General features: G+C 32.5%; 1 protein-coding gene across 1 annotated transcript; it reads right to left on the minus strand.

Annotated features, from left to right (window-relative positions):
- Window positions 1-7,982: 7,982 nt before the first annotated feature.
- On the minus strand, window positions 7,983-10,652 carry LOC127714685 (ankyrin-1-like). Its single transcript, XM_052220752.1, has one exon. It carries the CDS (start codon window positions 10,260-10,262, stop codon window positions 8,442-8,444), a length of 1,821 nt encoding a protein of 606 aa, XP_052076712.1. The 5' UTR covers window positions 10,263-10,652; the 3' UTR covers window positions 7,983-8,441.
- Between the last annotated feature and the right edge of the window lie 5,904 nt (window positions 10,653-16,556).

Raw genomic sequence — 16,556 nt, forward strand, 5'->3', positions numbered from 1 at the left:
ACGGTACATTGTTTACATAGGGCTTATGTCCGTATAAATCCAAATAAAAAAAACACGTTTGTATAGCGTAGGTTGGTAACCGCAATGTTAGAATGAGTTGAAGAGTTCATGGTGAGAGTAAAACATGTAGATCTAGACAAAGTACATATCTAAGTTTCGGTATTTTCGTTTCTTGTAAAGTTGATTTTTTAGCAATAGTTACCTATCATTATTTATTTTTATAAGATTACTATTGATCATTGTTTTGTGTTATATAAACAAACAAAAAAAACGATCATTGCTATTTTGAAATTGAAAGCAATTTAGCCTGTTTCTATACGCATTCTTACAATTTGACAAATTATGAAAAAGAGGGAGTAAGATAATGTTTTCCTGCGTCGCAAAGGTCGACATTAGGCCCAGTAATCGCTCGACTCTGTCTGTCATTCTGTCTGACTGTCTGTCAAAAAGTCATACGGTAGAAACTTTCGACGATGTTTTCTTGGCTTTTATGAAAGGAACAGTTTTATATTTTAACTTGTTCTTGAAAATGCGGCGTGTACGCTACTTTTACCGCTGCCATGTAGCCAATTCTTGTTAAAAAACGAATATAACTGCCATGAATTATTTCGATTCAAATAGGACAAATACAGTATTTTTTCAACCGTGAAAGCCCATACACACGATACTGTTATAGCTGTTCCGTTTTACTCACAAAACAAACCAAACATATAAAATTAATATTATATTATTCTATAATGAATAAAAAAAACTCATATTTTTCACCTTCAAATGTTATTATCTAATTTTATTACATTTTGAGGTGTACAAGAAGCCTGAAAACGCCCGGTGTTTACATTTGACGGTGGAAGCATACATATAACATCTCTTTGTTTAGTTTCCAAATACGATAACATCATTTTACGGAATGTTCGTCTTATGAAGTTTTACACCGACATGATAACTGAAATGGACTGATTTGTTTATTTTGCATTATTAAAGAGATAACCATATTGTATTTGAAGCTTGGTCTACGTTAAACGTGGGTTTTACTGTCTCTAATTAAGTTTACCTGGTCGTATAAATGAGAAGGGCGTAACGCGGAACAACCAATGTTGTGTATTAATGCGTTTGCGCTAAAAGTAGATATACTGTGATTATAGTTTGAAATTGAGCAACATAAAATACACGGGAAATATTTGACTTGACTTTCAATGAAAGGGAATAAATTGTTATTTGATATGGAGCAATTATACGCGATGACCTATACTTGCCTTGAAAATAAGTTCATTCGTACTTTATTTGTCAAAAATGAATACATTCGTATTCTTAATACTTTAAGTTACTAGATAAAGTATGAATTTAAGTCATCGCATCAACATAACTCCAACATCGTCATGTTGCATTGACAGTTGATATATGTTCAATAGCAAACGTTTCCAATCATGCTTCCATTATTAGCAGAGGCTAATTAGATCAAATGCCTCTTAAACTTATATCGTGTCCGTATTGCGCAAATAGTAAGGTTTTTATTTGTTATTTGTTTTGTTCTTTGTTTATTTTGTCTGTCCTTTGACCAGTGACTTAAACAATCCCTTTTTTACACTTCACCAATTCGCATACAGGTTTTCATTTACAAACACGCACGCATATTGTAGGATCGCAAATTATTTTATTTCAAACAGTAACGTCTTATTTGTAAGTATTCTCAGACACCTTCCTCAAAGGGCTGCAGAAGATTATATTTATCAATCATTGTCAATGTCAACGACACTTCTCGATACAATGTAGTACCGACAAAGCGAGGTCATAATCCTATCGGTTAGAAATATAACAAACAATTATTTCTTAATTCTATGCAATGTTTTGCTAGCCGACAGCAAAATAAAACTATGTCTACCGATACCGTAGTAGAAGTCCCAGTTAAATGCATGTCCTTACAAAATATTTTGAAATGAGGGTATATTCTGAAAACAAATTTTTCATACACAAAGATAATTTCATGTCTTCTGTTTTATTTAAAGTCTTGAATCATTGCCTATTTAAATCTGCCGTTACGGTAATGAATATTGTTGACCATGTTTTTTTTTTTTGTAGTTTTGCATTTTTTAATTATTCAATAATATCTGAAAATATTATTTAGAGATACTATATTTATTTATCATTTGCAGCATATTACTAATCACTAAGCCATTGGAAATAAAGAAAATGAAACTGTTAAATTATATTGAAATCAAGATTAACATATTTCCTCAAAATCGGATAGAACGTATTTTTGAAAAAGTTATGGTTTTATATGCAAAATTTTAAATTAAAAACCATTCTAGCAAGAAAATATAGTTTATAATATTCACAAATAGCTAACGGAAAGTGTAAAGGCGCGTTTTCTAAGTACACGTACATACAGGTGAAGATGTATATGAAATGAGTTTCTTGTAGTTTTAATGTTATCCCAATTATTGAACCAATGTATGCATATATATACTTAACTAAGTCCTGTACGCATGTTTTTTTTTTTTTTTTGTTATATTTAATACGAACCTTTAACGTATTATCGACAAATAATATATATTTCAGGGATTGTTGACCGCAAGGTAACTATATTTCGAGCTCACCGGATCATGACATTGATGAACAATCAACACAGAGCAGTGGAGAATGGTACAAATAAGTGAATTGAAAGAGCAATGACATATTTTTTTTTATATTCCATGCGTTTCCATTTGTTAATTTATTTTTCCCTTAACAGTTGTTAAATGATTTGTTGTATCAAATTTGTTCTTTAAGAAGCAGTTATTACTATTTACCTTCCAGTGCATGTTTGTTTACATTTTTAGCACGGTTTTTTCACTCGCACTTGTGCTGTGCAATGGCCGAAATTCTAAGGAAAGGTCTCGTAGTTAAGGTTACTGCATACAGGAAAATATCGATGAATTAGTGTACGGGAAGACAATAATTCAATAGTAGTACATTTATGAAGATGTTGATAATATAAAGCATTTTCTTTTACAAGAAAGTTCACGTACACTTGTTGGATAGTAATTCTTAGCCATTCAAGTATAACAAAAACATCTTCATTTTTTTTTAATTGGAAGTTTCATATAATTTTAAGAACACACCCGATGATAAACAGTTTTATTACAAACATAATCAACAAACGGAACAACTAATCAAAATCAAACTATTTCAAAATTAATATTTATAATTCCACGACTTAGATTCAAGATAAAAAGCCAAAGTTTTATTTTAGCTTCTTAGTTATCTTCAGGAAAAGTACACGTTTGTCTAACATCATATTGCGTGAATCTATTATTATAACAAACGTGTTTATAACACTAATTTGTGTGTGTAAGTAACAATCTAAGACATTCATTAATGAGTAAGAGTCTCTTAGAATAACCAACTAGTAACGGAAAAGGTACAATTAGCATTAGAAAACGTCCCCCAATTTTCGTTGAAATTAAAGATGATGAATCATTAAATAGAATACTATTTTTTTAAAGTTTGAAACCTTTTTTTGTAACTTCAATAGTTTTGGCAACTTCCGCTGATTTTACATGTTTTGTTGCGTTGAACAAATGGCAGTTTTCGAATGTGTTTCTGCATTTTTATCTATGAACATAAGGTCAGTTTATGCAATGATATGATAGCGCTCGGCCTCGGGCCCCTTTGGCAAAGAAGAGGCCGTAATTTTCCCTTCGTGCCTCCTTTGCAGCATCATCCAACACACTTATAACCACTTCTCTGGTGCTTATTTCATTTTCCAGCATCGAGTACATAAGGCATATTGCAGAATTATTTTAAGAATTCTCCTTTCAAGGCTTTTTCATTATTTTGGGGTTTTGTGCACACACAATTATCTCCTCTTATACAATACAAAATACACATAAAATTGACAAGTAAGTGTAAATTCAACAAAAGAAAAATGATTCAGACAAAATGTTTAAACTTTTACTCATTTTGTGTTACTAACTTCCTTTTCAAAGTGGTTCATCAGTGGAACATATGTTTGTACTGTTAATGTTCTTCATACGTCATTTCTAAAATATGTAATTAGTTGATTGGTTTTTTTTTCACGTCCAATTGCAAATTTCAAGGGATAATCTTGACTGCCGCTGGAAAATGAGGGTTTATTGGATAGGGACATACATTTTGTCTATCAACAGGCCACCTACGGACCCCTCAAAAGTTGTTGCAAGGGTTCTTAACGTGCAAAGAGCTTAGCACTCTCTCCACCCGAGGCATCGGATTTAACGTCCCAATTCTTAATGAACGTGATTGCGTACATATGTATCCCGCACAGCCAAAAAAAAGGCGCCCTACTTTGTCCATGGGTTTACTATTGGTCGGAAGTAAACCAATGTAAACACATTTTTATTTACCAGTCATCCTTTGGGGTTTTGAAATAAAATATTAGGGATTGAACATATTAATGAAGGGGTGGGTATAATTCTTTTACTCAAAAACAATTGTTATCATATCCATGATATTTTTCATACACGTGGTGTATAATTATATTTATTTTACACGTGGTGTATAATTCAAATAATCATCCCTTTTCGAGTGATTGACAAGGGCAGAAAGCATCTTATATATATATGTATTTATATATTTCGTTTGAAATTTAGCCCAACAATGTTAGATCTGCAAATTGCGTTCTTCACTCCGCGGGATTGGAACTCATGTATCTGAGTCATCGTTGCAACACCGCCTGCACTGTGTCTAGCGTCTTAGACCTGGCGACTAACTAGGCTAAATAAAAATATAGCTTTCGTTTGTCGTATTATATGGAAAAGGTAACAACCGTCCACCGAAAGCTTGATTTTTTGTCGAGCCGTGATGGTCGAGTGGTCTAGCGCGTCGGGCATAGTGTAAGGCGATTTGGTGCCACGATATCTCAGTAGCATGAGTTCGAATTCCGGCCAGGGAAGAACAAAAAATTTGCTTCCGCAAATTTACAGATCTAACATTGTTGGGCTGTTATTTAGACGAATTATATATATATATATATATATATATATATATATATATATATATATATATATATAAGTCTAGAGATTTGCATAACGATACTAATATAAGATGATATTATACGAAGATGTTGTTAATAAATGCGTTTTGTTAAAATATACATTTTCACGTTTTTGGTCTTTTGGAAAATGTTGTTTGTGCTGTATTTAGACCCCTCTACCAAGAAATTTGTTTTGCATGCACACGTATAAAAATTGCGGTTTTTATCCAACGCAATCATAGGTTTGAACGTTGTTTTCAATTTAGACTTGTTTATATTTTTTCGTTTGGGCTTGTATTATATTTGCCTTCGGGTTTTATATGATCCGTTCATCCTATTTTTGACTCCTCAAAATTCAAGAGTCTATCCTATATTGAGGTAAATTGTTGGGCTTTCCAAATACCGTTTCGATTCCTAACATCACTGAAGAGACATTATTTGTCGAAATACGGATATGGTGTACACAAATCTTTGCACCTTTTGTTTGCGGTATACCATCTTTTCCGCAAGTGTATTGTTTTCTGTTTAGTATTAAATTTTTAATTAAGATCCATTTATTACATCGGTGATCCTTTTACTTTGCAATCGCCAATGGCAGTCAGCAGGGTTTAAGAACATTTGTTGTTCGACCTGTTAGTCAAATGCGTTTTGTTAAAATATACTTTTTCACTTTTTTGGTCTTTTGGAAAATGTTGTTTGTTCTGTATTTAGACCCCTCTAACAAGAAATTTGTTTTGCATGCACACGTATAAAAATTGCGGTTTTTATCCAACGCAATCATAGGTTTGAACGTTGTTTTCAGTTTAGATACATATATACATATGAGTCTAAAGATTTGCACAACGGTACTAATATAAGATGGTAATATACGAAGATGATGTTATAAAATCGTGTTGGCAAATATTTCGGCTTAACAAATAGCCTTTGTCAGTGTCAATAATTTTAACAATATTGTCGACGTCAATCAATTGTTTTGTATAACAGTTATGTATACAAGTCACATTACCTGAAGATCTGTAAAAGCAGTGAAAGCGTTAGTAAAAGTGATGAATTGAAACCGTTATTATCTTTTATTAATTTTCTTATATATATATATATATATATATATCATCATCAAGACAGTACACTGGTAGAACATGTATTAAAAGGTGAGGGGATACACAACTGAAAATGCCCCATGTGTTTGAGACATTGGTTATGAAAGAGATATGATCTCGTCCAGATGATGAAAAGAAAAAAGTCATCCACAACATCAATTCAGATCAGATTTTTTGTATTCTCCCAAAACGGAAAAACAAACACATAACACATCAAGAACATAGAAAGAAAGATATTTTATTTATATTGTGTGCTAGAGACCTAATACGATATATTCCGTGTCAGTAAATTCCATATGGGGTGATGGCAAGCGAAGCCCTGGACCCTGTGTGTTACTATGCTTGATATATATTTCGTCAAAAAAGATATAGATGTGTATATTAAAGTGCCATATGCTATGTGAACGTGGATTTTTAACAAAACAATTAGATTCCTACCTCATATAATATAAAGAACAAATTTTGCAACCTTTGCTAATCACTTGTTATGTAGCTAAATTTGATACAAACCAAGAGGATTTTTCAGAAAAAATATGTAGTGATACTCGATGCGGTGTATTTTCCAATGAATATTAACTCATTGTAGATACAAGGATTCAAATTTTGAAAACGGCAGTTTCAAATATATCCATTGTCAATTGCCTTTTCAAAATCCTGGGTTTGCGACGGCTATAAATGAAGTTATTCCTTTTGGTCTTTTCTTTCATCCTGTCACATTGGTAAGAAATGGAAGATTTGATTTCATAACGTTGAATAACTTTGGCAATTTCGGGTCATGAGTACATATGCAAACATGACATGAAAATCAATAGATTTAATATTTATTTGTTCTTGAATATACATATTTATATATACATTTACGTAGTGACACTGACGGATGTCATTCGTTGTGCGATATAGTATTTATAAAGTGTTATGTTTTCTTAGAATCATTTAAAAAAATTTTGTTCTACTTTTTTGTGTACTGTCGTCAATCAAGCAAAAACAAGGACGTCTAATCACACTTCACGAATTTTTGAGTGCTCAGGAATGATCATCTACTCATCTCTACAGTATAATGACAGGAAGCTATTTTATTTTTAGAAGCATCCAATCATTATAAATTTATAAAAAAAATATGTCTGCCTATGTGAAGCGACAACTGTTAATTATACCTTGTCCGTCAAATTTCTAATAATTAAGAAATACCAGGCGTTGGAATATCTATAAAGTGAGTAGAAAAATCAACCTAACAGTGTTAGAGTAAATTTGATTATTTACTTCCTCTCCGACCGGGGCTGGAACCTGTACTTTTCACTTCTCACTTCTACGACAAGACCGCCTAGCATTGCGCAGACGCTAAATGTAGCTGTGATTTGGCGTCCTTGGTTAATTCCTACGAGAAGGTAACACTTTTCAAAACGAAACTTGATTTTTATATATAATGTTATCAAATGGTTTTGCTTTTATGTTTTGTGTAATAACCTAATGGTTATAGTTCTTCGTACCTTTTCACTGAGCGGTATGTTCAACATTAGATGTGGGTGAGACGTCAATGTAAGAGAAGCAGAAATGGAACAAGAAGAAAAGAAACTGTGTAAACAACTGGAGATATACGTTTAAAAAATGTGCCGGGGTCATAAGGTTGTATGTGAGTCTGTCTTTGCGAAATGTTGGATGATTAATAATAGCAAATGATTCGTCCATTTTAAAATGAAAAAATCCAAAGTAATGCAGGAATGCAATTCATACATTACCTTAAATTTCAAATTAATAAGATTATCGGTTTCAATCCTCTGATAACAACTGTTTTACGAATATCTTATTGATTTAACAAACAAAACAAACACAAAAATAATATCTTTACACTATTTTTTTATAGCAAGAATACGAGTAGTATATTAGAAAACTATTATTTTTTTATTTTTTTTTTTATTTAAAATACGCCATTTTAAGATAAGCATCTTCAGTGCATAATTATCCTTGTTCCGCTAAAATGCTTTCAAAAGTGTTAATTTTTTCATCTTATCTGCAGCTTGGATAAATGGGTGGAATGCCTTTTCTATGATTTAAATTTAAGAAACAACATGACCAATCTAAACTAAGTTCTGGAAAATAAAATTTATAGATTTTGTGTATACCAAATGCTACCTTAATTGCCTCAGGTCTTGAAATTCAAAACAGAGACTCTAAAATATCTGCCGTTAACATAAATTATAGAAAGTACATGCTAACTACGATACAAATCAAAATTGTTAATGTACAGACATAGTATTGAAATTGCACTGTGTAAGCAACAGGAAATTACTTGTTGATCTACAATGTATGCTCTGCATGTATTCATTGACCACTAATATTCTTATATTGTCAAAATTCTACTTTAGTTTGTCCTCAAGAAGTTTGACTATTTCCACGCATCCTGAGTCGTTGGCTATATCTAGTGGTGTCTTACCTTTTGAATTACAAATGTGTACATCTGCATTATATGAAATTAACAGTTCTACAATGTTGATATGTTCTTTAACTCTCCTATCATATTCATCTTGACATTCACGAAGATCTTTAAATAAAACAAAATCACAAGCTACATGCAAAGGTGACTTGTCTGTGTGTTTGCAATGTACAACATCCGGATTATTCTGCAGTAACAGTTTCACTATATCTGCATGCCCACTTGCGCATGCGGCATACAATGGAGAAGCACCTGTTATATTGCCGTTACTATTATTGGCATCTTTTTGCAATAATAGCTCCACTATATCTGTATGCCCTCCTGCACAGGCTACATATAATGGAGACTCTTCCATACTGTTAAACTGATTGACGTCTATTTTTTTCATCAATAAAATTTCTACTATATCTTTACAATTTTCCCCAGAGGCGAAATCTAATGAAGTCTTATCCTCACTGTCACACTGATTGACATCGACATCTGTCTGCAATAACAGTTTCACTATATCTGTATAACCTGCCCGACAGGCCACATATAATGGAGACTTCCGCTCACTGTCACACTGACTGACCTTTGCTTTTTTCATCAATAACAGTTCTACTATATCTTTATAATTTCTTCCACAGGCCACATATAATGGAGATTTACCCTCACTGTCACACTTATTGACATCGACATTTGTCTGCAATAACAGTTTCACTATATGTGTATACCCTCCTTCACATGCCTGATATAATGGAGACTTACCTTTGTTATCACACTGATGAACATCTGCTTTTTTCACTAACAACATTTCTACTATATCTTTAAAATTTCCTCCACAGGCCACATATAATGGTGATTTACCCGCACTGTCACACTGATTGATTTGGGGTTTTTTCTTCAATAACAGTTCTACTATTTCTTTATAATTTCCCCCACATGCCATATATAATGGGGACTTACCCTCACTGTCACACTTATTGATTTCGGTTTTTTTCGTCACTAACAGTCTTACTATATCTTTATAATTTCCTCCACAGGCCACATATAATGGAGACTTATCCTCACTGTCACACTGATTGACATCTGCTTTTTTCGTCAAAAGCATTTCTACTATATCTTTATAATTTCCTCTACATGCTACATATAATGGAGACTCTGCAGACCTGTTACACTGATTGACATCAACAGATGTCTGCAATAACATTTCCACAATATCTGTATTACCTCTTGCACAGGCAACATGTAATGGAGACTCCCCCGCACTGTCACACTGATTAACATTTGCATCTTTCTTTAATAACTGTACTACTATATTTTTATAATTTTGTGCACAGGCCAAGTATAATGGAGACTCTCCTACGCTATTACACTGATTAACATCTACATCTTTCTGTAATAACAGTTCCACTATATCTGTATAACCTCCTGCACAGGCCACATGTAATGGCGACTCTCCCGCACTGTCACACTGACTGAAATTTGCTGCTTTCCTTAATAACTTGTCTACTATATCTATATGACCTCCTAAACAGGCTACATATAATGGAGATTCCATCTTTTTATCACACTGGTTGACATTGGCATGTTTTTTTAATAGCAATTCTACTATATCGTGACAACCTCCTGCACAGGCCGCGTACAATGGAGATTTTTTACTGTTGGTACGTTGTAAGACATCAGCATTGTTCTGTAGTAATATATCAACTATATCTCTATGTTTTCTTTTACATGCCACATACAACGGAGACTCGCCATACATGTTACAAAGTAACACGTCTGCATTTTTTTCTAGTAACAGTTGCACAACATTTGTGTTTCCTCCTTCACATGCCTTATACAAAGCTGATCTCTTTCTTCCGTCTGTTTGGTTGACATTACTTTTAACAGTATCAATAAGGAAGTGAACTATTTCAACGTAACCACCCGATGCTGATTCTATAAGTGATGTTGTAGTAAACGACCAGCCACTGTTTTTATAATCTTCTTTTACAACTGTTCGACCACTGTTATCCAGGTTTTCAAGTATTATCTTTGCTTCTTCTGTCCCTTCCAAAAATCGTATTAACTTATTCACAAATGAAAAATATTTTAGTTGTTTGTTTTGGAATGTACTTGTTATATTTAACTCTCTCAAGTCAATTAACAATCTTTCAAAATACTTTTTTTCTTTGTCCTTTGATAGTAGTATCAAATCATCTTTTGGTTGTACTTCTTTGACAGATTCAAAGAGGAATTGATCACGAATCAATGTACTAGAGGCATGTTTTATAAAACATTCTGTAAACGTCTGGCCACAGATAACAGAAACCTGTTGATAAAGTTTGAAATTGATAATTGTATACACAGGCATAAAACACTCTAAATAGATACCATTCAGTGATGAAAAGGCATCTTTCAAACTATTCATTGACGTTTCACTATTAAAGTTTATACCAAACTCGTTTACAATGTCTTCAAGTTTTGCCTTTTTGTTCTCTGGCGCTAAATTTAATTTAAGCCAATCTGTATCAAATCCATCACAACATAAGATGCATAGAACAAGAGCGCAGGCTTCCCACTTATTCTCTAGAATAATGCGATTTATCTCAGCCTCGGGACTGTAAGCTGTAAAAGAAAAAAGTACTGGTCTCAAATGATGTTTGTGTTTTTATAATTTAAAGAGCAAAGATATAGTGACTATTGTTTCGATTTCTTATTAAGGACAAGCACATAAACATATATTTATAGATTATTGATGGTATTTCAGCTGTGAGGGTGTTTCTCAGCAACAATACCATCGAAGATCGACCGCCCTGAAAATATCCTCATTAAAAGACCATCGATAATCTGATTATCGCTGTTTTCTTACGCAACGTCAATGACGTAGGTTCATGGCGTCATACTTTCTATTCCTCCCTACTGAGAATGAATACGCTGTTACTAACGAGGCTTAGGTACTAGCGGTAATTTTCTATCTTTGGTGTGTAGCATTATATGAAAAATTATCCCAAAAAAGATCAAAAGAAAAATACACAAAATACACAAAATAGCGATTATGTGTTCTTTTTTGTTTTTTGATTATCGTTTTAAAAAAAAAGGAACAAGATGTGTTAATGGTAATCCGTTGACAAAGATGCAAAAAGTTGTGTATACTTGTAAATGTTGATCCCATTCAACACAATGCTAGAATTGACTTACTTTTAGCATTCTTCATATATTCACTTTATTTTCGATTATGTCGTAAGATCTTTGAAAGTCAGGACAATTTGACGTCATAACTGAATTTTGACCAATGAAGAACTAACAATTAAACAAACCACACGTTGATAAAACAAAAATAATCAAGAGGTCAGGAAAAGGATCAATCGGAAAATAATATACGTTGTGCGGAGTTACACTAAAAGTCATCGCCAAAAGAAGTTTGATAAAGATTAAACAGTAAGCGTTTGTTTGACTTTTATATATTTCATCATTGAAAAAAAAGATGAAAGAAACAAGAAACTTATTGTTCAATAAGTCAATACTTTAGCTTACCTTTGAACAATAGAATACGTACTGGTACTTATATTTGTGTGCATATGATTCAATAATAATTGGTAATGATAACCAAAGCAGCAACACTAATGAGATGGGTTTGAAAGATAAAATAAAAAAGTAATGCCTGTTGCCAGTGAAATTTGTATTGAACGACATGATATAAGTATAATAACGAAAAGTTTTAAAGTCACTACCAAGTTTAAAGTATATCGTATTTAGTATTATTCTCATTTTCTACACTTCCATTTTCTCAGATTATAAAAAAAGTTGTAAATTATACCTATAACCATGATAACGATCACTTACGATTAAATTGAAATCTTTTCGAATCCAAATAAATCATCAACAGACAAGTAGTAAAGAGCTCTTACACGGATTGCATAGCTTGTCACGGACACCCCTACTTAAACAGTAAACTTTTGCACGGTTAATTACAGAATACGAAGCTTTTTAATATGTAAAAAAATATATGAAAGTATTATTGCTAGCCCACCTTTATTCAAACTTCAAATATTTTCTGGAAACGCAGTTTGCATAGGTGAAAGATCCGTATGTATTTGTCCATTCGTTTTTCGTTTTTAGAAATAAAAACGACATATGTATTTAAATCTTTTCAGTTCTGAGTAGTTAACAATTTAAAAGAGATCAGTGTTTTAACTTTCTTTCTTCTATTCCTCGAAAAAAGATGCATCGCATTATGGTTTATGTAATAGGAGTTGAAGGTAAATTACCAAGTTGATGTTGAAAAAATTGACAATTTGACTGATGAGTTCAAATAACCTTAAGTGATTAACGAAACTAAAAATTCTTCAAATTTTCTTGTTTTTATCTATGATAATTTAATTTTAATTATTAAATTGATAAAAAATATAAAATCATAAAATTAAATATAGGTTGAAGATGGTACAAATATATATTGTATTTCTATATTGCATTAACAAGGGATGTTACTTCTAAGAAAAAAATAGTCCGCCCGTTAAACATGTTAATGTATTCAGAGCGAACCTCAGATCAATCATATCAAATCAACACATGAGATAGCCAAATCTCTTTGTTTTTTACTATGTTTAAATTTGAACAGTACACAGCTAAAGTGTGCATTTACTATCCCAGATATATACTGCACAGCTCAAATGTACTCTTGCTTTACAATTACGACATAGTTGACCAATTAGTACCTTTGTGCAAACTTCATCGTTCCGTAATAGGGAATAAATTAAAGGTAGTACAAGTGTTAGGGACGGAAGAAGGGTTCTATCCTAAAACTGAGAACTTTTTTTATATAGTTTTAACAATGTAAATTCAGTGTCCCCGATAATTTTTTTCCTTGGTAATCAGATGTAAGTGTTAAGATAAATCAGATTAATTAAAAACTGATGTGTCTTAATGGTGTGAGCGTTATGAAATGTATTACATGTATTACGAACTTTTGAATGTTTGTCCTGTCTAGTGACTATTTCGCTACCGATTTAAACAGGATCATATCCAAGTATGTGTTTAAGCAGGAATATTAATAACTGTACATGTAGATTCATAAACCTCGTTTAGATGTCTTAAAAATTTGTCGCCGAATGAAGTTCAAAAATGGAAGGGGGTGTTAAATAATGAAACATAGTACGTATTTCCGTTTAACTTTGTTCAATAATTTTGACAAATCTAGCTGCTTCTGCACACATTTTGAAAAGAAGGAAAAACAATTAATCTATACTCAATAACCCTTTTTTATTGTCGTTTGTCATTGACCGATTATGGAGTACAGGAAACAGAACTATACATGAATGAATAACCCTTGATGTGTTGTGAACGTCATTGAGACAACAACCCACAGACAATTAAAAATACTCAAATAAGATATAGAGTTTTCACCAACAGATAGGTGTCAACACAAAATGTCAACCTTTAAATCGTCCCGAATATATATACACATTGTAATAAATCTAAAAAACACTGAAAGTCTGCTCGTTTAAACTAAATTCTCCAAATAATGTTAACATTTATGGAGAAAACCGTCAAACTAGAAATGTTTATACAAGTTATCTATGAATAACCAACATTGTACTGCACAAAGGCGTATTTCATCCCATTTTATAAACAGGAAAACTTTCACAAGAGCAATGGACTGACGATGTCCTCTGCATATAAACGTATGCTGGCTTGAAAACAAAATCTCTCCAAAAAATGCATTCAAAATTGGTGTATAAAAATTTGTTGGCAATTTAAATATGTATATGTCAGTTATACTGCAAAGCTCGGTGATCCGTTGACTCGAACTCCTGACGTAGGTCGAGTCAAGAAGGGCCACCTTAGATGTGTAGTATGGCTTACATATACCCACTTGATTATTCAAAAACTATTATATTAGATATGAAATCGACGAATGAAAAAGACTCCAAGAACCTTATTACTTACGTCACATGATCCATTGTGATCTATACTTTTAACTTTTAAAAGGTTGGAATTATAAAATGATTTTATTTGTATCAAAATGTAAGATATGTGATATAATTACTACGACTTTTACTAGTAATAAGTCGCAAAAACATAAGAATACATAAGACTGTAAGACTAATTGAGTTTTGCCCGTTTCCTATTATGTCGTCCTAAAAACCGATGACTTACTTTGATTTTTTTTCGATTTAAATTGATGTCAATAAAGATAGTTTGATAATCATTCATAACCTTGAACTTGCTGGGTCATTCATTTTCTTTCAATCAGTGAACAATCGTAAATTTAATTTGGCATGATAGTGGGTCAACCACAGGAATAGACAAAAGCACAGGCGCTTCTCCATTTATTACGGGAGGGAGTCTTTGATAGAGGCCAGGCTTATTTTCTCTGTATCATCCATAGGGTCAAAATCTTAAATTTGTCAAATAGAAATGGTAATTGAATAATGAAACTTCTATATCACTGACTTACAAAGGGTTGTTATCATATGATAAAACCAGTTTAACAGTTTTAAACTCAAACTGCTAGTCAGTGTTACTTGTTGATGTTGACAACATATTGGTACAACATTCCACATGTTACATGTTTAAGTCAAATTTTGCATTGAGGGTCATCGATAACCAAATTGAATTAGTTATGTCCGAAAGACAATACATAGCTGACCGTGACATATAAGTTTTGGTTCCATTAATGATAACATTTTTTTACATTCAACTTAGAATAAATACTCAAAATTTGCCACAATTTTCTAAAATCGCGGTTTTGAGCTATTTTTATGCGTCTTTAATTTTGTAATAATGTTCGAATTAAACCATTATATTGTACGAACCTTAAAGCGTATGCGTTGGGCTGTGGTGTTATTAATCTGAGCTCAAAGAAACATTATTTGTCATACTGCTACAATTTTTCAACACATGGGCTTTTAATGCTAAATGAAATCACTATTTTGCTGTCAATATTACAATTGATGTATTGCTATCTAGGGATGAGACTTTGAGTACAGACAAAAATAATTGTTGAACACTTAGTGTAATTTGAGGGTATAAATGAGGGCCGGTATAAAACTATTGTCATTTTAGATAGTCACAGTACGGCAAAGATAGAAAGATTCGAACTTTAATGTTGTGTATCACACAATATTTCTATGTGCAAATAATAATAGACCAACCACTCAGTAAAGACCCGTCTAAATTGCATTTTATTGATAAATTTAACAACACTTACCGTTATCTTGATGATATTTTTTCGTTAAAAAATCAAGAACTTTCTAAATATACTGCCGATATTTACCCAAAGGAACTTACTTTAAATAAATCAAATATAAACGGTAATAACTGTCCTTTCCAAGAATTATATATTTCAGTTCTACACGGGAAACTCTACACTACAATTTACGACAAAAGGGACGATTTTTCGTTCCCTATTGTTAATTTTCCTTTTTTGGACGGTGATGTTCCTTTGGCACCATCTTACGGTGTTTATATATCACAACTCGTTCGCTATGCTCGTGTCTGTTCTGACGTTTTGGATTTCAATGAACGTTATCTATGTATTACTGGTAAATTATTAAGTCACGGATTTCGTTACCATAAATTTCTCAAAACCTTCACTAAATTCTTCCATAGATATAACGATTTGGTTTTGAAGTTTAATTGTACCTGTAGAAAACTTATTTCAAACGGGATAGCACATCCTAATTTTTACGGAAATGTTGTTTATCGAGCCCGGAAATCTAAATACGATCCGGGTAAACTTATTGATCCTTTAAATAAACTTATTCTAAAAGGTTACCAATTCTTGAACTAGCTGTCAGTAACTTCGAGTACTCTCAGTTCTGTACTTAGTGTATTTTTGTTGTGTGGATGTATAAGTACCCTGCCACGTCCACTCTGTGTTTTTGATTTATGTATATCTGTTTATATCCATCTGATGAGTTAAGCCTTATCACTGATTTTTAAAGTTTTTTCTTATGTTGTACTGTAACACCACTGTCCCAGGTTAAAGCGAGGGTTTGGCGCCCGCTAACATGCTTAACCCCGCTATATTCTGTATGTGCCTGTCCCAAGTCAGGAGCCTGAAATTCAGTGG

The sequence above is a fragment of the Mytilus californianus genome, unplaced genomic scaffold (genome assembly GCF_021869535.1).
Source record: "Mytilus californianus isolate M0D057914Y unplaced genomic scaffold, xbMytCali1.0.p SCAF_9, whole genome shotgun sequence".
NCBI lineage: Eukaryota > Metazoa > Mollusca > Bivalvia > Mytilida > Mytilidae > Mytilus > Mytilus californianus.

Bases quoted from the DNA above. Each gene is read 5' to 3' on its own strand.
- LOC127714685 (XM_052220752.1), bottom strand. From the start codon at position 10,262: ATGTATGGCGAGTCTCCGTTGTATGTGGCATGTAAAAGAAAACATAGA.